The sequence below is a fragment of the Xyrauchen texanus genome, chromosome 45 (assembly GCF_025860055.1).
Source record: "Xyrauchen texanus isolate HMW12.3.18 chromosome 45, RBS_HiC_50CHRs, whole genome shotgun sequence".
In the NCBI taxonomy this organism is placed as follows: domain Eukaryota; kingdom Metazoa; phylum Chordata; class Actinopteri; order Cypriniformes; family Catostomidae; genus Xyrauchen; species Xyrauchen texanus.
Window position 1 is genome coordinate 24,455,800 of NC_068320.1, and position 25,596 is coordinate 24,481,395.

Below are 25,596 nucleotides of genomic sequence, written 5' to 3' on the forward strand. Positions count from 1 at the left end.
TGATTGCTTCTCCTTCCCTGATTGTTTCCCCCAGGTGTCCCTCATTCCCTTGTTTGTTCCTCTTGTATTTAAACCCTGGTTCTTTGTTCAGTCCTTGTCGATCATTGTTTGAATGTTGATGTTTGCACTGCACATGTATGTTGACGGTTCATGTTCCTGGATGTCAGTTTATTCGTTCGAGGTTTCCCTGCCCTTCGTGTATGTTTTGATGTTATCTCGTGTTTTAGTTCCTTTTTCCCCTCGTGGATCTTTATTTTGTTCCTGTGTTTGTCTGATAATCATTGCTTGTAAATAAAGTACCGCAGTTGGATCCGCACCTCCCGTCTGCCTTGTCCTCACTTCATAACAATTTTAGTGTGATAATATTGCTTATTACATTTTCTGCGTTAAGGCATATCCAATTTTACAACTTTGTTGCCATGACGACGTAACACCATAAACCCTGTAACCCTGCAAAAACAATTTAAAGGGGTCATGACATGAGAAACCAAATTTGCCTTGATCTTTTGGTATATAAGAGGTCTTTGTATCATTAAAACGTCCTGCAAGTTTAATATTTTAAGACGTCCTCCCCATTCTAAACGAATCATTTATTTAATCAAGCTCAAAATACAGCTCGTTCTGGATTCATGGTTAGAAGTGACGTGTCGGTTAGAAGTGACGTAACAGCGTTTGCATATGACCGCCTCCAGCACAAGATAACTACGCTTTAAGCGCAAGACAACTACGCTGATTTCAGTATCGCCGTGCGCCTCACAAGTGTTCAGTCGATGGACAGCGAGCTCTGACAGAGACTACTTGTGCACAGGAAAATTACGATGCCACACAGATGTGCTGTTCCTGGCTGTGGTCAAACAAAACCTCTGAATAAGCTGCCGAAAGATCCAGACGTCAGGGAAAAATGGATGCAGTTTATTTTTTGAGGACGTCCCAGTCACGGCAGTGTTAACTTAAGCGTTTGTTCTGTACATTTTAAGGATGACTGTTTTGAGAACAAATCTCAATATGATGCTGGCTTTGCCAGAAAACTGTTGCTCAAAGATAAGTCCGTGCCGACTATTCTGGGAACAACGACGACGCAAACTGTAAGTAATCTATTTTAAACTTTAAACTACTTTTTAAAGCGCAATTTCATTCATTATGAATAATCACAGTGTTTTTACTTAGTTTACTTGCATATTGTTCTGGCTGGGGGCGTCAATAATTGATACATAGGCACTGACGTTAGCCAATCATAACAGTGGGCGTTAACACTGAAGTCTTAAATGGAAAACGCCCCCAAAACAGACTGTTTGAATCAGAGGATGAGAAACAGGGTGGGAAAAGGTCATAAATCACTAGATTTTAAAAGTTTTTCTTAAAAAAAAATATATTAATACTATAATTGCACCTAAGGGAACATAATAATACAATAAAAAAAACCATGTCATGACCCCTTTAAACAACTTTACAGCTCAAATAAAAAACAAGTTTTAACCAAATAATGAAAGTGTTTTTATAAATCTAAGCTTCACATGTCTGCCTTTAAACCTCTTCAAAAAATTGGCCCCATTCACTTCCGTTGTAAGTGCCTCAATGTAACCTCGATTTTTACGGATTGCTTATCTATTAGAATATATTACTTCATATATTATGAAGTCTTCCAATCATGCATACTCTCATAACATCAATGTTTGGAATTACAACAGCAGCTGTTAATCACCTCCAGTTTTGAGATGTTATGTCTTCACTGATGTACTGTTTTTGCACTGTAGTTACATGTATACACCCTGTCCTCCCTTACACTCCCTCGTTAGTCAACATTAGGACACTACAGTGTGCGTGTATGACCTTGTTTGGCACTGAGTAACATGGCCAACTCAACTGACTGTGTTGGGGGAAGGGGGCTACTAGTCTGGAATCTAGGATTCAAATGAAGTGTCACACTCTCACAAGCTCACATGACTGCTGGACTCGTCCATGTTTAGAATGACACAGACAGCTGGTTCTGTGCTCTCCTGTGGGAATGTGCACACCAGGCCCAATATTGAAATGGTTTATGTTAATTTCACTCTATGTTTAGATTATCAAAGTTTTAAATGTAATCATTTTTATTTATACAGTTGTTGAATATTGAAAGTCTGTGTCTGGGGCAAGGCTAAAACACTAAATCAATACATAAAAAGCATTTTAAAAATATCCAAAGTAAATGACGAAGGCCTCGTAAAATGTTTCAAAGTCAGATTTAATGAGAGCCTCATATAACAATATGAAAATAGCTGAAATCTGTTCGATTGAACCTTTAAAGCTCTGAGGGTGTTTTTTTAAGATTTCAGTGGCATACTCAAAATTAAAGGCTTCAAAAAAAGAAAGAAACTGCGAAACTCTGGAAAACTGCTTTTGATTTATTCCCAATCATGTCACCTATAACTGGTTAACTTTATGTGTTGATAAGACAAAGCAATCAAAAGTTACAGCATCAATAAAATGAATGTATATGGTTATTGTAATGCAAAACATGTCTACCAAATACTGCCATTATGTAAACTTAGTACTTTATAAATGAGAATGAGATTTTTTTTCCCTCACAATTTTACAGTATGCTTCTAAGGATTGGTGGGTGCTTCATGACTACAATTCTTAACAGGCTTTACTTTATGCATCATGGCACTCAGTTTTGCTTTTTAACCAGTTACAGCAAGTTAAGCTCTATAACCATGCAAACACTGTAGTTTCATACTCCAATGTCTCTTCCTGCATTGCACCAAACTGGTAGAACTGGACTGACATGAATAACACACATACCACACCAACCTGTGTTGACCTCGTCAGGTCACTCTCACACACAAAGTTTACCAAGTGTCTATAATGCTCTTATAAAAATGGACACTATAGTGACCAGTGTGGAATTCTTCTCTGGTTTAATATCCTGCTTTTGACAGACAAGCTATTGTTATTTCCATGGCAAGCGCAATGGGAATGAGTTTGTTAGTGTTTGCTTGTGTGTACACTCATACGGCACTAAATAACAGAGTATCATCGTTTGAATCACATAGTTATTTAAAGCAGTTCTGCTTAGTAAAGACTAAAGCAAAGCAGTTATTAATAAGACCAGTAATTAATAAGACACACACACACACACACACACACACACACACACACACACACACACACACACCATATTCTGAGTATGACACCCTAGAGGACAAACCTCTGCTAATGGACATAATGGTCTTAAAGCTTTCATGAGACCGGCATTAATCTTAAACATTAAAATAACATGCACCACATTGAGAACCTATATCAACATTGCCCCACAGCAATATTGAGGATCTTTTGGCTCTTTAGCTGGAATTGTTCTCCCTCTTGTGGTCATGATTGAACATTACTAGCAAATACATGAGAGATGACTGTGACTGGTGACATTATGTTATGTGTGAGTGTGTTTGTTCAGTATTTCAGATTATAAATGATATTTGAGATGAACCTGAACTGAATATATATATGTTCCGGACTCACGCTGTGTGATGACTGGTTGTTGTTAAGGTGGTCCTGAGCAAGAGGACTGAGTGGGCAGCCATTAGAAGATCCATTCTGATGACAGTCTAGCGCCACCTGGTCACGGCACTGGGCATGACACGTGTATTTACAACCTGGAGGAGAGGACACAAGACAAAAATGCAATGTAAATCCACAGCACACTTGCTAAAATAATTCCTCTTGTACACTTCTTGCCAGATTAAATGGAACAAGTTTGACATTTTTTGGTAAACGTGTGTTCTGGGTTGTTGCCAGGGGGTTGCTATGTGGTTGCTAGGGTAATATGGGGGCTGCTAGAGTCCACCCTATGTCTCAATGATATTCTTACCTTAGCAAGCACCACTAATAAATTTTTTCTGGTCAGTAGGAAATTTAGTGAAATGTGATGGTTGTTCTGGTCCAGCTAAATGGAAAGCAAAATGTCTTGGTTTGCAAATAACACGGCACACACGCAAATCTTTAACATAGAAAAGAGTGCACTTACTAAACATATTGTGCATGTGTTTCCAAAGACGTAAAAAACACCAAACTTGAAAAAACAAAACAAAACTGAAAGTGCTTTGAACATCAAAAGAAATTAGTGCTGTAACAACTAATCAATAAAATCAATAATGATCCATAATGAAAATAATTAGTCGCATATGTGCGGCATGCACAGAGAAACTCCGGCAGTTACGTCACTTAACTGTAGTTAAAAATGCATTTTCATGATAAATGTTTTTTTGGAAAAATGCATTTGCATCAATCAAACCGATCAAACAGAGAAAGGGAGCACAATCACTTTAATTAAAGTGTGGCTTTTGATACACATTGCTTTTATAGGTTTATATAACTTGAAATACTGCATACAGTACAATGTAAGAAATTATATTTTAAAAGAACAGTTACTGTTCAGAGTCCTTTATATTTATAGAATAAAGACATTACAATATTCTACGTCTTTTATGTACATTCTACATGCAATTTATATTGTAACATTTATATTTTAAACCTTTAAAATATTTTTTATAGCATACAATCATAAATGTTTTTTTAATAAATCAATTTGAATAAAGCTCGAACAATTCTGTTATATCAGTCTAATTGAAGAAATAATCAAATTAATCGAATATTGAATTAATCGTTAGTTGCAGTCCTTAAAACAATCCATTGTTATAATAATGTCAATATTTATTTTGCACGCATGTATGCATGTATTTTATTTACAATCATGCCATAGAAATATAATCAAGCAAAATGCACAGATTTAGCCGAATCTACTAGATGATACAACATAATCACATTTCAACAGCTAAACAGATAATCAAAGAGTTGTCATGGTCATCATCATCATCAGGGTTGGGGAGTAACGGAATACATGTAACAGGAGTATGTGTTTAAAATACTAATTACAAGTAACTGTATTCCACTACAGTTACATTTTAAATCGTTGTCAATCAGAATACAGCTACATTCAATAAGTATTTTGATTACTGAGGAGATTACTTTGCATTTTAATGTCATTTCTTAAATTTAATATTTAGTCTATTCAATTGGAAAACATTTTCCATATAAATGATGCGATCCGAGGAGCGTTTGAACCACGGTAAAACATTTTCTTCACATAAAGAGTATTTCACACTGTTATGAGTGAAAAGGTGGATATGACGTAATTGAGGAACTTTGGGAGATCAATAGAGAAAATCCACATATGGTAACATCAGGAAAAATTTTGTTGTGGACACAGAAAGTGTGGAGCAGTAGAAATAGTTAACCTTGTGTAAATTGCCATGTGAACATTTAGCTTTATGCTAAGCTAAAATGCTATTTCTAGCCCTTTACATGCACCATTGTCTGAATAAAAAATACTATTAAGAAAATCAACTTTATATCATATTTACTCTCTAGTTAGTTCCTGTAAAAATATCTAAAAATACTTAAAACAAGATACATTTACTTTATCTTGTTATACAAGCAACACTGCGTAAGGCTGATTTTGTTAACTTGTTTTTAACCTGTTTATAGTCAAAACAAGTGAAACAATCTGTGCTGAAGAAGTAATGCAAAGTATTTTTATTACGTAACTGACCTTGTGTAATCTAGCGGAATATGTTACAAATGACATGCATGTATTTTGTAATCTGTAGTGGAATACATTTTAAAAGTAATCCTCCCAACCCTGATCATCATAACAAAACATAATATTCGAGCAGGCCATTTAAGCATATCCTTAGGTTACTTTTGGTCTTCAAGTTCCTCTGAGAACACAATGGATGGATGATTAATAAACACGGGAGGTGGCTTGGGTAGCTCAGCGAGTATTGACGATGACTACCACACCTGGAGTCATGAGTTCGAATCCAGGGCGTGCTGAGTGACTCCAGCCAGGTCTCTAAGCAACCAAATTGGCCCAGTTGCTAGGGAGGGTAGAGTCACATGGGGTAACCTCCTCGTGGTCACTATAATGTGGTGAGTTGTGCGTGGATGCGGAGAATAGCGTGAAGCCTCCACACGCGCTATGTCTCCAAAGTAACACGCTCAACAAGCCACGTGATAATATGCACGGATTGACGGTCCTGATGGATTCGGCCTCTGCCACCCGGATTGAGGCGAGTCACTACGCCACCACAAGGACTTAGAGCACACTGGGAATTGGGCATGCAAAATTGGGGAGAAAATAAATAATCAAATTAAAAAATGCATAAAAAAATAAACACAGGAGGGAGGTGCTAAAAGAGCATCCTCTGATCAACAAATCTCACCACTAGCACTGTGTTGAGTAAACACGACGCATAACCACAAATTCTTAAAAGCGTATTCATGCAAATGATTTTGATGATTTTATGAGGCATTTCTCACTGGCTGAAAAATTCCAGCAGCGCTTTTTCACTGTTGTGACCTACCTGAAGACTGGCGCTTGACTTGCTGGGTAATTTTGCCAGAAAGTTTGCAGAATACTGCTCCCATACCAGTCCAGCAAATGTCTGAAGAGGCTTTCTGTGTCTAAACTCACGGCATACCATCAGTTGAACCGGCTCATACTGTGCTGTCCACGCTCACAACACAAGGACAAACTGCTTATCTCTTTCTCTCGCCCGGCAATCCGGCGGAAGCTTAATTGTGGATACCTCTCTCTCTCTCTCTCTCTCTCTCTCTCTCTCTCTCTCTCTCTCAATGTGCTGAGTAGGGTGATTTGACTGTCAAATGATGAACACTTCAGCCAGAAAATGATGGTCACATAAAGGACAAATGAAGAGGAATGCACTTTGTGCGTGTGTGCATTAATATGTTTAAGGACTCGGTTCAAAAGTGTTTTTCATATTACAGATCATCTCTCATAGGGAGACTGCAAATAACTGTTATTCTGTTCAAAAAGGGTATGTATAATCTGTACAACTTCATAAGGATGTGTTGGTCCAGTGCTGTCAGTATTAAAAATGTGAATCTCATAAGTACAGGTCATAATTCACCCCAAAATCATAAAACAAGGATATTTAGCATCAAGTGCTTCATCCAGTTATGATGAGTTGCATTATGATTTTATTGACAATTTATCACATCTTACTATGCCAACTTTTTGTATCGCGAATACAGTACGCTTGAGTAATATGAGTGCTGAAATACGGGACAAAAGGCGTCCTGTATGAGACAATTGAATTACTCTAAAAGCTATAGTATACTTCCTTTTTCCATATGCCATTCTGTATCATGCACTCAACCTAACAAAGTATGCACTTTTGACCACAAGTCCATACAGACACACACTGCATGACTCTGATTGGTGGATCTTGCTCTTTAGGATTTATGGGTAGTGTAGTTCTTCACTAGGTATTACACGCTGTTTTCAAAAATGTTGAAAGTTGAAATAACGTTGAATATTGAAATATTGAAAAGTTGAAATAACTCACTGACAGCTTCAACAGAAGCGTCATAAGATTCTAATGAAAAAGCTGTGATACAAATATATATATAATTTTTTTATAATTTCTTTCTATTAAAATAAACAAATTAAAGGCAGCAGATACTACAGTGATGTAAAAGTGTAAGACTGTGGGTTTTTCTTTTGTCACATTACTTTTTTTACAGTACGATAACATGAAAAGTATTATGTTAAAGTGTAAAAATCATAGTGGTCCTTAAAAAAAGCTAAATATATATTTTTTGCACAACGTCATGTGCCCAACTAACTTCCTGTTTCCAGCTCTGTAGTGATAACCATCTAAATCCTGCACATTGTTTCAATAATCCACTCTCTGTGTTCTAAATACCTAAAGTACATCTGGCCCCCGCAACAGAGAACATGCAGGAGCTGAACAGCAAAGAGCAAAATGTCACGATACAATGATGAGCATTAAAAGTGATGTGATGAAACACCATATTAAGTGGATCATTTATATGGGGCATGATGGGTAACGGTTGCTTAAAGTGCTGTTCTTTGCACAGAGATGCGGTCCCGTCAGTCTAGGAACTGGGCTAATGCGCACACACACACAGTTCTAGTCTCTAGGGTGGGTGGGAAGTGCAGGCCTGTCTCTTCCTTAATTGGACTTCCTGTAATGAGGGACAGCGCTATCGATCAAAGGACAGAAAATTCTCTCACACACTCATACACTCAAATAACACTGGCCCCATTCAGACAATGGCATGTCTGTGCAATATGTGGGGCCTTATTTCTAAAACTTGCCATGTTGACAGAGAAAGAGAAAGACTCTTTATATTTTTCCCACACAAACACATCAGCGGCTCCAGACCGCCTATATAGCACAGAGACACTAAACACAAACCTGTCATTGAGAAATGTTTACATGTGAGTGTTGCTTTCCCAGACAAGGCGCAAGTTCTGGGTAGTTGCTAGTTGTTCCTGGCCGAAGTCTCTCTATATAAAACGCTTCATACTAAGAATGAGCATAATAATAATAATAGTAATATTATTAATATCACATAATAGTGATGCTTACCTTAGCAAACACTGCTAACGTACATTTACCACCATCCTCATGCTCTTGTGTGACAAACAGATGTGTCCCAATTCATGACATACATCAACTCAAGTGTAGATGTAATCTTAGTTTATTAAAAGAAAAAGTTACTGTACTCTAGGGCGGATCAGAACCAGAACCTGGACCTGGAGGTGCTTTACCACTTTACCACGAGACATATCAATCTCTGTGTGCAGCAAACTGTTGATCCGCAGAATAACAAAATCCCAGCACCAACCGTGGCAGATATACAGAAAACTTAAGCGAAAACAGAACCTACTAAACATGTCTGAGGAGTTTGTAGTCGAAGAATTGATACATTTCTATGCCCAGCCTTATTTTTTGAACAGAGTACTTGGAAATTAAACAGAAACACATTAGAGGCTACAGGCAGCCAAAGTCACACAGTGTCCAAACCTGATGGCAAACAACATGCAATAAAAGGTATATTTTCAATGGTAATCAGAGTTTTTGTCCTAACCAGCAGTGACAGGCGAAGGTACTTTCTGTTGATCACAAGGTTATCCGTCCACCGTGAACTGGCAACGGTCCAAAACTTTCACAAAAATAAGGCTGGGCATAGAAATGCATTAATTCTCTATAGACATGTTTAGTAAGTTCTGTTCACTGTTTTGTGTGCAGCTGTGTTGTGTTCTTTTGTCACCATCACTGTGGCAGATCTGTTTTTAGATGAACCCCGCAATGTCGCGAGGGCGCTGCGTGAACTTTTGCTCTCCTACCCTATAATAAACACACACAGGAGATCAACAGTCAATGAACATTTTCAATAAATAATAAATTAGATTTTGGATTGTTTCTCACCAAACCTTATCGTATATACTTTCATAACAATCATGAGTCATGAATTATACTTCGTCATGTGAACATTTAGCTTTATGCTAAGCTAAATTGCTATTTTTAGCCATTTTACATGCACCTGTTACCAGAAACAAATCACGGTCATATTTTTTTATCAAGAAAATCCACGTTAGTTAATGTATATATATATTTTGTCTGTAGTAAGACCTTTGAAATAAGGGCAAAAATTGTATTCTTCATATTTTTTTGTATTTTTTTTTCTGTAACAATATCTAAAATGCTCTTTAGAAGAAACACTTCAAAAGATATTTAGGTTTTTCAGAGAAAGTATTTTTAACATGTGTATTTTGTCTTACTGTACTGGGAGAGATTTTATAGTCAAAACAAGTTAAAAAATCTACCAGTGCTGAAGAAGTAATCCAAAGTATGTAGATTACATTACTGACCTTGAGTAATCTAATGGAATACATTACAAATAACATTTTACAGACTTTTTTTTGGAATATGTTTAAAAAGTAACCCTCCCAACCCTGGTAAAAAACTAACAAATTAAATATGTGAAATATTTATTGGAGCACTTGAATTGGTCATCAATCATAACTATTTATCAAAACAGTAAAAGATTTAAAGGCAGCGTCTGTTTTCACTAAGTGCAAACAGTGTTAGAAGCTATTAGCACTCATATTTAAATACTAAAATACAGTATAGGGGCATCACTGCATTGTGATTATTGTGTTTATTTAGAGTCCCACAGACACCCTACACCAATCACTAACCTTGACCTTACCTTACAAAAATAAACCATGGTTTTACTACAGTAACCATAGTATCGCAATGGTATTTTGTAGTAAAATCGTAGTAAACCACACAATTAAACATGGTTACTATATTAACACCATATTACTGCAGTAATGGTACATGGTTAATTGCATTAAAACTATGGCCAAAAAAGCGCAATTACCACAATAGTACTATAGTAAAAGCATGGATAATTTTACCTGCATCAAACTTTTCTTTCAACTCCCCACCATGTCCAAACATAAGGTTCATTAGGTATTATGGTATGATGATATTTTATTTCACTTCCTCTACAAAGTTATTATGGACTGACTGGCAACAAGGAAGTAGAAACATGAAGATCTGTAATCAGACAAAAATGCTGCTTTTGGTGTCAATGTCGGGAGATTGCAAGCATGAACCAGATGGCTTTCACTCTCTTCTTGTGTAACAGGTGTGTGTGTGTGTGTGTGTGTGTGTGTGTGTGTGTGTGTGTGTGTGTGTGTGTGTGTGTGTGTGTGTGTGTGTGTGCTGGACAGATGGAGGAATCCTTCTGTCTGTTAAATGCGTAACTTCTTTCACGCTACTTTGCATTTTTCAACTTTATTCCACACTCATAAATAAGGGCACATGATTTAATAACAATTTAAACAACTTGATAGCCAATTAATACACACGTTTTAACAGAAGAAAAGTGCTTTTATAAAATTATAAACTTCACATTTCTGTTTTTAAACCCTCCAAAAAATTGTAAGTGCCTCACTGTAACCTTGATTTTTGCTTTTTTTTTAATGGACGAACGAGAATACGTTTTTGTGGTGATCAGCATTATCCCACAAATGCAGTGGATTGAGCTTAAATAGCATTGAACACAGAATATTCCTTTAAATTTCCCAAACAATAAAAAAAGCAACTTCTGAGCAACAATTTCGGTGCTTTCAATAAAGAGAGGTCCATCAAACGGACAATTCACTCATGAGATTTATCTTTGTCGCCTGTGCTTTTTCCTCATCAGATAAATGTGTCTTTTTCGTATCAGACAACCAACGCAAGTCTGTTTACAACAACAATGCAAACGACGACTCAACGAGTAGACAAGCCTGTCCTTGCTCTGTTGATTACTGCATAGATAGGGTCTAACTACTTTTTTCATCTATCTGTCTCATTGTGTCTGTACTGTTTTAGGAGCAACACAAAAATAAATGCCACCTGGAATTTTTGTCTTCTTTTCTTATGGAACGTTTTGGAACATAGTCTTCATTCCACTCTGGCTCCATTGGACCGCTGAAACAACACTCAGCAGACAGGACACCTGCCCAAATGTCTTAAGGTCACATCAACGCCTGTCTGACAAAATGTCAAGAAAACATTCCATTCTTTTCCACTGACTTCTCATTACTTAATTCATTCAGTCGAACTCTACTGAATAGACGTTACAATTAGAAACTGCTTGGCAAGTTATTGTGAGCTTCTTACTTTGGTGACAAAGAGTTCGACTCTGTCCTACAGTCAGATGTTTTTAGTGCTGTGGTCTGTGTTTGCTCTGCCAGGGGTCTGTGGATGTTAGCATCACACAACTAAACGCTGCGTTCGTCTATGTTGAAAAGCGTGAGGCTAACATTAAATCAGCAGAGACTGCACGGCCCAGAGCAATAACAAAACGGCTATACAATAACAACACACCGAACACAAACTACACGCAATCGATAACATAATCACCATGTAATGGTTGAATATTGTTGGGTTAAACTTGTGAGCAATACTTGGGAATGCTAAAAAAGTGGCACCATGGTTATTTATTAATTCAAGTGTCCTGAATAATAGACAAGGGCAGTTGAATCTCTCTCTCTCTCTCTCTCTCTCTCGCTCTCTCTCTCTCTCTCTCTCTCTCTCAATTCTCTCCAATAACGACCAACAAACTCAGAACCGTTTGTTATGATGCTAGCTATGCTACTACATCATCGCTGGACATTACAGTTCAGTTTAGTCTTATAATACTGAATAGTCATTCTTAATTGGAAATGTATTGATTTTAAGCCTAAACTTCATCAATTTATGGTAACAATACCATTTATGTGGTGTATCCATCAAGTAAAATTGATTAAATACTTTCCTTGAATACATGAGCGTACACGACTTAATCATTATTTTCAGAAAAATGATATTTGCCAGGATTTAAAAACAAATGATTTTTTTTTAGGTACAAATATTACTTTTTTGAATCAAAAAAGTAGATTGTTTCAGCTGAACCCACCAGAAGATTTCCACAGCAGACTAACTTCCAGTCGTCCTCCTGAGCGCCACATCACTGTCGGAAAACGGCAGAGGAATCCTGTAAATCTTTTTAAAGTTCTTCCAAACCCTTTCCTTAAACCCATGTTTCACGATCCACTCCAAAACATGTAGTCACACTTCAAGCAGGTCTTCAGAGCATTTATTAGATAAAATCTCTTTCTTTTCCCTTAAGCTCTGAACCTGTATCATGGCTTCTTTCTACTATCCAGTTCTAGTCTCATGCCATTGAGCCCCCTGCTCTAGTGTGTGTGTGTGTGTGTGTGTGTGTGTGTGTGTGTGTGTGTGTGTGTGTGTGTGTGTGTGTGTGTGTGTGTGTGTGTGTGTGTGTGTGTGTGTGTGTGTGTCAGGGGCACAGTTGTTCCCCCTGTGATTGTGTTAGCTGGTTAAGGGAGGCCCATTGTGACCTGTTGTTGTGCTATCACAGTGCAGTGTGCCTTCTGTAGACACACTGTGACTGCCACTACACAAACAGACAGATGGACATTAGGAGAGCCAACAGGTGGGTGTCAAATAGCACAAGACACAATACAGACGAGCTAACAGGGTCCTGAAAGACCAGCAAGATCCAATGTAGAGAGGTGGACAATAGAGGTACCTCATTCATTTCTTTAGATATAAACTACTAGTCAATAGTTGGGATAAACCTAGTATGTATTATGCATTATTACCTTTTTAAATTTTTGAATAATAGTAGTCATCAAAACTATTAAATAACACAAATGAAAGTATGGGAATTATGTATTGACCAAAAAACAAAAAAAAATCTATAATCTTATATTTCAGATTCTTCAAAGTCGCCACCAGAGTAGTTGGTTTCCCGAACTTATGACTCTTATGAGTCGATTCATTTGACTCTACAGAATGACTCATATAGCATGACCAGTGTAGTCCGATTCCCCAAGCTATTGACTCTTATGAGATGATTATTTTAAATCAAAAGTGAAACATACAGCGCAACCAGTGCTCTGATTTCCAAGCAAATGACTCTTATGAGACGATTCTTTTGAATCTACATCGAAACATACAGCGTGACAAGTGTAGTCCGATTCCCCAAGCTAATGACTCTTATGAAACAATTATTTTAAATCAACAGCGAAAATTTCAGTGCGAACAGTGCAGTCTGATTTACAAGCGAATGACTCTTAAGAGACGACTCATTTGAATCTACATCAAAACATGCAGCACAACAAATGTAGTCCAATTACCGATCAAACAACTCTTATGAGCCGATTCTTTAGAATCAAAAGTGAAACACACCAGTGCTCTGATTTTCAAGCGAATGACTCTTATGAGATGATTCTTTTGAATATATAGTGAATCATACAGCACATCAAATGTAGCCTGATTCCCGAACGAATGTCACTTATGAACCAGTTCATTCACAGCACGAAACGCAACCAGTTTACTGATTCCCAAACGAGTTACTCTTTATAAGTCGATTCTTTTGAAAGCAAAACATACTGTACAATGCTTCCTATTAAACATGTTTTATGAGCCCATTCTTTTTAGTGAATCAAGAACTTACTAAGCCGCAAGATACACGTTGAGTTTTGATGTAATAACGACAAATCTGTTCTGTTAAAATATTAAATGATCTAATAATTTGGTAACAGACTGCCGAGGGCAGTAAATGCAATAAGAATTGCATTTCTTCTTAGCTAAAAAGGAACACGAATCAATGAGGAATAGGAGGAGTGGTGGTGGCGTAGTGGCTAAAGCACATACAGTGAGGAAAATAAGTATTTGAACACCCTGCTATTTTGCAAGTTCTCCCACTTAGAAATCATGGAGGGGTATGAAACTGTCATCGTAGGTGCATGTCCACTGTGAGAGACATAATGTAAAAAAAAAATCCAGAAATCACAATGTATGATTTTTTAACTATTTATTTGTATGATACAGCTGCAAATAAGTATTTGAACACCTGAGAAAATCAATGTTAATATTTGGTACAGTAGCCTTTGTTTGCAATTAAACGTTTCCTGTAGTTTTTCACCAGGTTTGCACACACTGCAGGAGGGATTTTGGCCCACTCCTCCACACAGATCTTCTCTAGATCAGTCAGGTTTCTGGGCTGTCGCTGAGAAACACGGAGTTTGAGCTCCCTCCAAAGATTCTCTATTGGGTTTAGGTCTGGAGACTGGCTAGGCCACGCCAGAACCTTGATATGCTTCTTACAGAGCCACCCCTTGGTTATCCTGGCTGTGTGCTTCGGGTCATTGTCATGTTGGAAGACCCAGCCTCGACCCATCTTCAATGCTCTAACTGAGGGAAGGAGGTTGTTCCCCAAAATCTCGCAATACATGGCCCCGGTCATCCTCTCCTTAATGCAGTGCAGTCGCCCTGTCCCATGTGCAGAAAAACACCCCCAAAGCATGATGCTACCACCCCCATGCTTCACAGTAGGGATGGTGTTCTTGGGATGGTACTCATCATTCTTCTTCCTCCAAACATGTTTAGTGGAATTATGACCAAAAAGTTCTATTTTGGTCTCATCTGACCACATGACTTTCTCCCATGACTCCTCTGGATCATCCAAATGGTCATTGGCAAACTTAAGACGGGCCTTGACATGTGCTGGTTTAAGCAGGGGAACCTTCCGTGCCATGCATGATTTCAAACCATGACGTCTTAGTGTATTACCAACAGTAACCTTGGAAACGGTGGTCCCAGCTCTTTTCAGGTCATTGACCAGCTCCTCCCGTGTAGTTCTGGGCTGATTTCTCACCTTTCTTAGGATCATTGAGACCCCACGAGGTGAGATCTTGCATGGAGCCCCAGTCCGAGGGAGATTGACAGTCATGTTTAGCTTCTTCCATTTTCTAATGATTGCTCCAACAGTGGACCTTTTTTCACCAAGCTGCTTGGCAATTTCCCCGTAGCCCTTTCCAGCCTTGTGGAGGTGTATAATTTTGTCTCTAGTGTCTTTGGTCCTGGCCATGTTAGTAGTTGGATTCTTACTGATTGTATGGGGTGGACAGGTGTCTTTATGCAGCTAACGACCTCAAACAGGTGCATCTAATTTAGGATAATAAATGGAGTGGAGGTGGACATTTTAAAGGCAGACTAACAGGTCTTTGAGGGTCAGAATTCTAGCTGATAGACAGGTGTTCAAATACTTATTTACAGCTGAATCATACAAATAAATAGTTTAAAAATCATACATTGTGATTTCTGGATTTTTTTTTTTAGATTATGTCTCTCACAGTGGACATGCACCTACGATGACAATTTCAGACCCCTCCATGATTTCTAAGTGGGAGAACTTGCAAAGTAGCAGGGTGTTCAAATACTTATTTTCCTCACTGTAACTGTTAATCAAAAGGTTGCTGGTTCAATCCCCACAGCCACCACCATTGTGTCCTTGAGCAAGGCACTTAACTCCAGGTTGTTCCGGGGGGATTGTCCCTGTAATAGGGCACTGTAAGTCGCTTTGGATAAAAGCATCTGCCAAATGCATAAATGTAAATGTAAATTAATCCATACAATTCCCATCCCTGATTTGAAGAGTAGTTCACTTCAGTGGAGAAACAGAAAATTGGATGGTCGTTCTTCAAACAGGCTTTTAAATTAATCAGTCGATCCAGTGACTCTATCTCAATTACCTGATCACTCGAGTCAGTGAAAGTTACCTTTGTCCAGTTGTTCCATTCGAGTTAACACAATGTTTGTTACTTGTAAATGGACAACCTATGGGCACAATGTTAGTTTAGACAAGTGACACCAAAAGCGGTATAGAGAAAGAACTGGGGGCATTGAGAACACTTGTCTGAGGGTCTAATTTGATCAAATACTCGAAGGCATAACCAGTAATACATCTATGGAAATCTTGTTGTTGTTGTTTTAGGATTCTAAGTTCTAACATTTCCAAAAGGAGCTTTGTTGAAGTTGTAGTTTGATTACAGGTAAATATAATACTTTGCATATGCTTTTTAGGAATGTTGTCACTGCTGACAACAATGCCAGGCATTCAATGTGGAATGAGAACGTCAATCCGCTTATTTCTAACATTGGCGGTGACATTTCAGAAGCAAATGGTCAGTCTGCATAAGACCGGTTCGGTCAATGAATTACGATTGCAATGATGAGCTAGGGCCGTCTTCCACATTGATTAGTATAATTATTAGAAATGCATCTGTGACATGTATGTACAATAAACTAAGTGTGGAAAACAGCATAAGCCACAGCCCCATGAACTTGTAAGCCCAACCAGTCTGTCAACATGCCTATACAGTAGGTAATATTTGGTGTGTGAAGAGTCTCACATGCACAGAGCTGCAACATATTGCCTGTTGCGTGTATGAAATGTTTATTAATTTGCCATTTTTAATCAAAGTCATTAAATGGACACTTGTGACAATGTCCCAAGTGATGAAATGGATCAAACCTTGTGGGCTTTGAACCTTCAACCTTTCCAATGTTGGACTGTTAGACCACTATCCATAATAGCACTGTGGAATTGAAACCTCCCTGTTCTCAAACATTTATCAATTCAAAATGTAGTCATGTGTTTCAATATATTGTATGATTAATATTAAGTTCTCTCACCTGTGCATGTCAGACCAGCATGGAAGATATATCCGAAACACACATCGCACCATGAGTGCGCCGCGTCCTCACAAAACGCGTGTCCCTCTCCTCTTTCCTCTTTCACGCGTGGATCCTTGTCAGAGGGTTCGAAAATCGTCCTCACATCCGGGGGTTTATAGCCCCTTTTTCTAGCGCGGGCTCCTCCGTTCTCCACCGCCTGCGGTAGCGCGTCGTTTTGCGCATTGTTTGCAGGCACGCGGGCCCCCTGTGGAGACTGAGGGCCCCTCAAGGCTTTCAGCTTCGCGTTGCGCATTCTAGATTTGGCTCTGGGTGCATTCTTCTCCGCGCTTTCCATCAGGTCACCTTCTTCCGTCCGTGAGGTGGGTAATCGGTTCAGCTGAGGCACCTCTAACGACGTTACGACGACGCTGTAGCGCGGCGGGGAGTACTTCCGATTGTGATGCATCATAATGAGAATGTTATCGAGTAACAGTGATGCCAAAAAAACAAAGGCAGTTGTTGATATGCAAATTTTGCTCTTGGAAGTTTGTGAGAGGACATTTCACTTGATATACAGTGCCAACACATCCAGCCAAGTCATTTCTTTAAGACGTAGGTGTTGTGCTCGAGCAGGTAAGACAGGTGCACGAGACGAGCGTCATGTTTCACCTGAGCTGCCAGAGCGCATACCCGAGCAGATAGTCACAGTTTTAGATAATTAGATAAAAAAAAAAAATGTTAAAAAATCCTGGGGAGGTGTGACTTAGTGGTTAAAGTGACCCAAAGGCAAGAAACATTTAACACGATTACAGATTTTGAAAATGATTTAATGTTATATAATTGAAAAAGAAAGTCACTGAAAACCAAATATGTCATATAGGCACTTACACAGAATATTTTTCATATTGTTTTAAAATGCATAATGCAAAATTGTTTTTTAAATATATTATATATATATTATAAATCAACTTCTATATGCTTAATTAAGAAAATAAATATATTCTGGAATATGTGCATTAAAAAAATAATAATAATTTAACCTAATCAAGATATATTCCCAGTAAGGAACATATGCCTAAGGAACATTCCACCCCCCAAAATCATAAAATTACAAAAATATTTTATTATATTTTTATTTGATATACAATTAAGACATAAATAAACCTGAGTTTCAAGCTAAACAGTAGGCTACATTTGGTTTAATTCCATTTGCTACTTGTTTATATTTAGATCTATAAACCATTTCCTCTTTTTTTTTTTATTTTTTTTTTTTTATCTCAGATGTTCCAAGAACCTCAATGGCAGGAAGGTTCCTCGAGCTGTTCCTGGCAGGCTACTGAGCCTATGGTTAGGATTGAGGATGGGCGTGGGTTTAGGGCATCTGCTGCCTGCCAGGAACAATTTCAAGCACCTTTGCACAACTGGCTCTAACAAAGTAGTGCATGCAAGATCCCTGAAGAAACTTTGAATTAAAATGCAATTTCATATGAATAAAGGGACTATGCCCTTGAGGAAGTCAGCTGAAGTGTGAGGAGAATGTCTCTTTGGTTTTTGGCTTATTGGACTTCCTCATCAGATTCATCAACGTCGTCTACCTGTGAAAAAAATAACAAAAAGGACTAAAAATGAATTCATATTTACTTGCGTGTTAAGAAACACGAGATGGAATAAATGACTTTTTCAATACAATTTCTCTATTGAATTCTAGATACAGGATGAAGTCTATAACTTGTTTAATCTGCAATTATGTTTGATGTAACTATGTTATTGCTCGAAGGTCAATGATTGTGTTATCAGCAAGACTCTTACATTGCCAGTATTTCTGTTAATCCAGGTGGGGAATTTGTGCTGTAGGTACTTGGCACCAAAGCCCAGCACCCGGTTCATTGGGTGGTGATCAACACCAAAGAGCTGATTTGTGGCTTCACAAATCAGAGCCACTTCGGTATCCTCTTTTTCCTCCTGTGGCGGCAGCTCCTCTGGGGTAACTCTTCTAAAGAATGTGTCCATCACTTTCTCAAAGAAGCTATAGGTCATAGAGGATTGCAGCGCTTGACTGAATTCCTTGTCTGCCTTCATCTAGAGGTTTCGAAACAAAAACGCAGCATGAGCACCAAAAATGTCACATAATGATCATTTCACAGTTAACACCAGCATAAGCTGCTTTTTATAATGTCTGACTTGCTGTGTAATGATCATGCAGTCCATTTAAAGCCTAAACTGTTTGTCCTTTTAAACTGACTATATTAAAGTGCAGGTAAAAATAGTGTTTCTAGTGACACCTTGTGGTCAACATGAACATTTTCCTCATTGAAATAAGGTGACTTCTCATTCCACTGACCTTTTCATCCAGTTTGTCACCATGTTCTCGTAGCAGCTCCACAATTCTTTGCACGATATCTGCACAAATGTAGGTAAATGTTCAATTTGAAAGTATCTCAGTGACTATGTTTACATGCACAGATTGAAGTACACTCCAATTGCATTTTACAAATGTACTGTTATATATGCATTATATTACAAACAACATTTTATGCATGCAAAGAGTGGCACTTAGGTTAAATATTACCATACAGTGAGAAGCTTGCAAGCTTTATCGGAAAAAATGACTAACTATGTCACCTAGTCAGGTGACATAGTTAGTCATCTCGGCATGGAATCCCAGTGCATATTTGGCATGTTTGACGGTCTAACATATGTAAAAAAAAATTCCAAGGAAGCTATAACTAGACATCTTTACATAAGAGAACATAGCAAAGATAAGGTGTGCATTTGCATACAAGCAAGGTATTTTTGATAGTGAAAATTAAAGATTAAAAATGTAATTCAGATCAAGGTCAATCTGATGGTCATTCGAGGAGTTTACATGACAATTTTTCAATCCGGTTGAGCGGATCGGATTGTTAAGAGATTATTAGGATGTATGTAAATGACACTGAAATAAAAAGGGAAAAATGACACCATAGATGAGAGCAACTCACCGTCTTTACCACAATCATCTTCTAATTCACATGGAGTGAAGTGCACAGAGTTTGATATATCCGTCAGTTTACTGGCCATCTCCTCCACATCGTCCACCGTTTCATCTGGAATGAGTGTAAAGCGCTTTGAATACCATTAAGGCTTAAAAAGGCGCTGTATAAGTGCAGACCATTTACCATTAGAAACAAAAAAATATTAGTATTTTTGCTATTATAATTTGTTTTTTTTACAATATTTATTTTAGAAAATTGATGAATACTAAAGAAGTGTGGGGACAACTCCAAAAAATGGATAAGGTACAGGGGGTGAAATGAAGTCCCGGGTCAATAAAAAGACCCGAGGTATGCGTCTGAGGGTTAACTTGAGGATAAATACAACTCACACTCACCTTCAATTGCTGCTGGCTGTCGGAGGTAACAATCATCTTCATTTCTACTGGGTTTAAAACACTTCAGGAATACAGGAAATTTCCCTTTTTTCTTCCTTTTTTGTAGTTGAATGTGGTCTTCGGGTGCTTCAGGTGAACAAGTCTTGCTCTCGGTTCTGTTCTTCTGCAGCCGCGCGTCTGTGGGTCTTCTCTTGCGCGTGTACGCAATCAGGAGTTTGTATTCCGGACTGTCCGAAGCGGGGACCTGCACATCACCGTTGCTTTGCTCCTCATCCCTGGATAAATATGCAAACAGAGACTGAATTTTGCAGGCACAGACAAGGTACAAGCATGCAACAGTGAGGCATTTACAATGGAAGTAAATGGGGGCAATCCGTAACCGTTAAAATAATCGGAATTAGAATGAGCTTTATTGCCAACATTTATTGTTGGTCATGCCCAAAAGGGTTTTCAAGCGGGGGGAATCACCAAACTAGATCACGAAGCCTTAAAGCCCATGGCACCCCCGGGCCCCCTGGTAGTCAAGGGCCCCTGGGCACTGGCCCCATTGGTAATCCGGCCCTGCACTTAACCCACACTACATCCATTTCAGGCGAAACGTAAGTGAAGCATATATTTATTTTAATTTAAATGAAATTATTCAACATTATAAAACGTGTTTGGGATGACATTATAACAGTATCATAATTAAAAGATATATTTATATACACCTCTTTGTTATCATTCTCACCCAGTAATCACTTTATTTGGTTTGTTCTTGCCTAAAACTGCTGCTGATTTTGATCATTTATCAGCCTGTGTAGCATACAATATATGGTCTTTAAATTAAAAATGTATCAACTACTACCACGGTTTCCTTCTCATCTTTATGTATTTAAAATATATGTTGTAATGCTTTTTATTTGTTGTATGAAAACCACACACTGATAAGTTGTGTAAAGCAGTCTTTGGTCAAGCCAAAGCATATCATTTTAATGTTTTGTATTAGTAGCTATTAATGGATCACACAGGTTTAGAGAATAAAGTTAAATTAAGTTTCATGCAGTGTATGGAGAAACAAAGTTGAAAGAAATTGCTTAAATGTAATATTTTACAGCAATTATGGACAATGCAATTTTACAGGTTTTAATGTGCAAAGTATTGAATATCAAAATGTAACTATTATAATTATTTTCACACAATAAAACCGTTAAAAAAATGTACTTACATATTTTATACAGCACAATTCACTTCCAACAACCAGCAATGTTTTAATAAATGTCAGGTCAAAGGTCAAATTTTCAGTTATTTATTATTTTAAGAAGGCTATAACAGTCTTCAGATGAGTGAACAGAAAAACAGCTGTCGCCACCAGCAGTCTTCACATGTACTTGCACAAACACCGAGTACGTAAGACAAGTGGTAAGTAGGCAAGACCAAAACCGCAAGTGGGTGTATTGTGACAGAGCCTGTGTAAAGTTAGGCCTATTTTTTATTGTCAATGAACAACAACCACCTTAAACAGGAAAAAAAACATGTCCATTCAAGTCTACATTAAGTATACATATAAATGAACAACAATACTCTTACAATATAAAGAAGCAAATAAATAAATGAATATAAAAAATAAAAATACAAGGGGGATTCTCATAATATAATGTTTTAAATTAGAGAGTTTTTGGTCTAAAGAACTCATCCATAAAGTCCATTAAAAAAAATGTTCTGACAATTAGGTTGAAAGATTTCATTAAGGGAATAATTCACCCAAAAATGAAACTGTGCTGATAATTTACTCGCCTTCAGGCCATCCAAGATGTATCGGAGTTTCTTCCTTCATCAAAACAGAATTTAAGGTGTTTAGGATTTCATTTCAGGCCTCCTCCTTTAAACAATGCAAGTGAATGTACTCCATTATTTGACGGTCAAAAAATTTAGATTTAAGGATCATCATGACTCCAGTCGACAAATAAAGTTCTTCTGAATGCAAATGATTGATCATTTTTTAGAAAAAAATCTCTGTGATGCACGCTCATGATAGGGATGACGTAAGCTTGTTGGTAAGGTCACATGTCACGTGGAGGAGGAGGCAGGAAGCGCGTCATTGGCTGCGTCTCGTTTCGAAGGCTACGTGCTAGGTAGGACACGCCCTTTGAAGGCTGCAGTATACCGCGTGTCCTCCTTTCAACAGGCCTCGTTTAAATGAGACGGCCTTCGTAGGACAAACGGAAACGGAACATGGTTGCCATGACAGCACATAACATTATCTCTAACAAGTGCGAGCGCTTCGAGTGAGAAGGGAACAAAGTCCCTTTGGAAGGGAATGCATGAGGTACATTTTAGGAGATATAAAGATGTAAAGAGAAAAGGAAATAGATTTTACAGGTGTACTTTTAGTCTAATACTTTATTTTAATTATATATTAATATAATTATACATCTCTGCACACATCTACTGCGGTACTTCAACTTGGGAATTAACATTTCTTGCGTTTGAATATCATATTTACGGGCAAATTGGCGCCATTTTGTTTTTTTAGACATTTCCGTCGAAGCAAAGAATTGTGGGTAAGAAGGTTGCATTCGAAGTGACCTACTCACTTTTCTGAAACGAGACAGCCTCGATGTATGCGGCCGACAAATGAGACCTCCGGAGGACGCAGCCTACCAAACGAGAAGCAGTTTACATTTTTATTATTATTATTATTATTATTTGGAAATGTTTTTTTATTTAGTTTTTATTTTTATTTAACGCTGCTTGGACTGTGGTCTGAACAAGTTTCTCTTAACGTAAACAATGACACGCTTCCTGACCATACCAACGAGTTTACATCATCCCTCTCACGAGCGCACGTCACAGATGTACGGAAGCGAACATTTGTACTTGAAAGTATATAAGTATTGTTTTGTTCCTAAAAACAGTCAATCGTTTGCATTCAGAAGAACTTTATTTTTCGACTGGAGTCATGATGCTCCCTAAATCAGCATTTTGGATCGTCAAATAATGGAGTACATTCACTTGCATTGTTTAAAAGTAGGAGGCCTGAAATGAAATCCTAAAAAATCTTAAATTCTGTTTTGATCAAGAAAGAAACTCCGATACATCTTGGATGACCTGAGGGTCAGTAAATTATCAGCAAATTTTCATTTTTGGGTGAATTATTCCTTTAAATGATCCATTTCAAGCAAGAATCAATTAAATTTAGGTTGACATTTTGCAAATGTTTGTTTGTGAATATAATATTTACCATGTAAAATATAGCATAAATATAACAACATACTCTTTCATCTTATCCTTATTTGTATAAGAGCATATGGTATCTTCAAGAGTGAGCTGTTAAATAATTTTAGATGAGTAAATAAGACCGGACCTTGGACTAAAATTCTGAAAATGCACAACAATTATAAAATAAATTAACCAGGTTTTCCTCATTAATGCCACAAAAATTGCACTTGCACTCAATGTCCAAATACTTAAAATAACATTACATGGGTAGATCTTATGTAGAATGTTAAAATGCACCTATTTGGAAATACAAAATTTGTAAGGAATTAACAAAGCTTTTTTCCAATTAATATGAGAAATCTGGGCATTCCTGTAGAATTTCCCACTAGGGAAAATACTATATTTTAATTGAAAAATGAACCTAATACCTTTGTTATTGTAGGGAGAACATAATACATTAAAACCATCCACAGGCAACACTGGCATCATCCTCTCACTACTTTCAAACAACAACTGATGGTATTTTATTAGTTGTATAAGGCCAATAGGGGTGGATTTAACCTCCAATAAGTATTCTTTATGGGAAATAGGGAAATTATGAAAATACATAAACCTCTCATAGGACATAATGTTACCTTTATTAAAAAGGTCCATAACAAAATTAACATCCCTTTCAAACTAGATTTGTTTCTAGAGGTAATCAAATAATTATTGTGTGTTTTATGTGGGGAGAAGTTGTGAAGGAAGCATATTTTCCAGGACTATAAATCTTGCTGGTGGAATTTTGATCATTTAATAGGCAATTTCTCAAGGAAGAAATGCGCATCTTAAAAGAAAAGACCTACAAGTTTCTTAAAAATGTAATGTGGGATAAAGTACCACAAAGAGTGTTCATTCAACGCACATTGTCTTAGCCAATTAAGTTTAAAAGTTAGGCCTATTTTACAACTTCTTTGCCACGATGACGTTGCATGATGACGTAACGCCGTAAAGCACGTAATCCCGCTATAAACCGCTTCAGAGCTCAAAAACAAACAAGTTTTATCAGAAGAATAACGCAATGGTGATTTTATAAAAATATAAGCGTCATAATTGTGCCTATAAACACTCCAAAAACTGTCCAAATTACTTCCATTGTAAGAGCCTCGCAAACGCTGACTTGTTTGTTTTGTTTTTTTTTAAGAAAAGGATGGCCAAAAATAATTGTTGTGGCAAACAACATTATTGCCACAAATTCTGCCGATTTAATTTGTATTCAAACAGGAACATTTACTAATGAAACCATTAGGTGATTTAAAATAACTTTAGCCTACTTCACGTTGTGAAAACGAAAGAAACTCGAGCAATTGTTTCTCTAAATGCGTTTATGAGGGAAGTTAGAGTAGTAACATGTAACTTTACGCACTTGAAGTTTAAGTGGATTTGGTACATTATTATGTACATGTTGACAGACTGACTCTTGTGTGTGTGTGTGTGTGTGTGTGTGTGTGTGTGTGCGCGCGCGTGTGTGTGTGTGCGCGCGCGTCTGGCATGTTCACCGACTCGATCTATAAACTCGCCACCAAATATCTCCTTAAAGTTTTTCACATAAAGCACAAATCTTATGCGTGCCTTTACGTTTATGAAACTCGCGGAATCTCAAATAACACCGTTTTTGTAGGCTTACAAATTTCCACTGCATTTAATAATGACGTCTACCCCAAAGTCACGGAAGTTTTAACCAAGTTGAATGAAAAAACTCTAAAAACTGACAGCACATTAAGACAGACACTATTACAGGTTTCTCTAGTTAAATATTATGAAAATAAAACCACTTACATGATTCGATGTTTTCTAGTCTGTGACAGACACCATCTCGGAGTGGATCGAGACTTCTGCGTTTGATTTATTGGCTCTGTAGGCGGAGACAAGGGGCTGTTCACACTCAACACGAACAACACGGCCAACTGAGTAAATCCCGTCAGCATTCACGAGTGCGTGAGTCAGCAGATCCCACTCCATCCGTTTCAGAGTGATTGATTATTTTATATTTCTATTAAATAATAAGATTATACAGATTTTTGGTAATCAACAACGTTTTAAAAGGAACAGCTCGTCCAAAAATGTAATCATTTACTCATTCTGTCA

At 37.6% G+C, this 25,596-nt stretch overlaps 2 protein-coding genes across 3 annotated transcripts in view; both read right to left on the reverse strand.

Moving 5' to 3' along the window:
- The window catches only part of rassf3 (Ras association domain family member 3), a 53,266-nt gene extending 35,702 nt beyond the window's left edge, over positions 1-17,564 (reverse strand). Inside the window, exons 1-2 of one of the 2 annotated variants that reach the window (XM_052118288.1) lie at positions 16,917-17,564; positions 3,499-3,632 (exon numbers count right to left, since the gene is read on the reverse strand). In XM_052118288.1, coding sequence (XP_051974248.1) covers positions 3,499-3,632; positions 16,917-17,367 — 585 coding nt within the window. In that variant the 5' untranslated portion in view covers positions 17,368-17,564. Of the gene's footprint in view, positions 1-3,498; positions 3,633-6,401; positions 6,492-16,916 lie in introns of those variants that run through there. The other variant, XM_052118289.1, reaches the window with a different exon arrangement.
- Positions 17,565-17,755: 191 nt separating this feature from the next.
- On the reverse strand, positions 17,756-25,380 carry LOC127637302 (apoptosis facilitator Bcl-2-like protein 14). Its single transcript, XM_052118292.1, has 6 exons — positions 25,288-25,380; positions 20,269-20,543; positions 19,880-19,984; positions 19,240-19,298; positions 18,708-18,977; positions 17,756-18,493 (listed from the first exon to the last, which is right to left on the reverse strand). Coding segments are annotated over exons 1-6 (750 nt in total). The 5' UTR covers positions 25,290-25,380; the 3' UTR covers positions 17,756-18,454.
- Between the last annotated feature and the right edge of the window lie 216 nt (positions 25,381-25,596).

Coding starts and splice junctions, on each gene's coding strand:
- LOC127637302 (XM_052118292.1), bottom strand. Junction 19,985..20,268: donor ACAGCCAGCAGCAATTGAAG/GTGAGTGTGAGT, acceptor CACTCATTCCAG/ATGAAACGGTGGACGATGTG. Junction 19,299..19,879: donor AGATGATTGTGGTAAAGACG/GTGAGTTGCTCT, acceptor ACATTTGTGCAG/ATATCGTGCAAAGAATTGTG.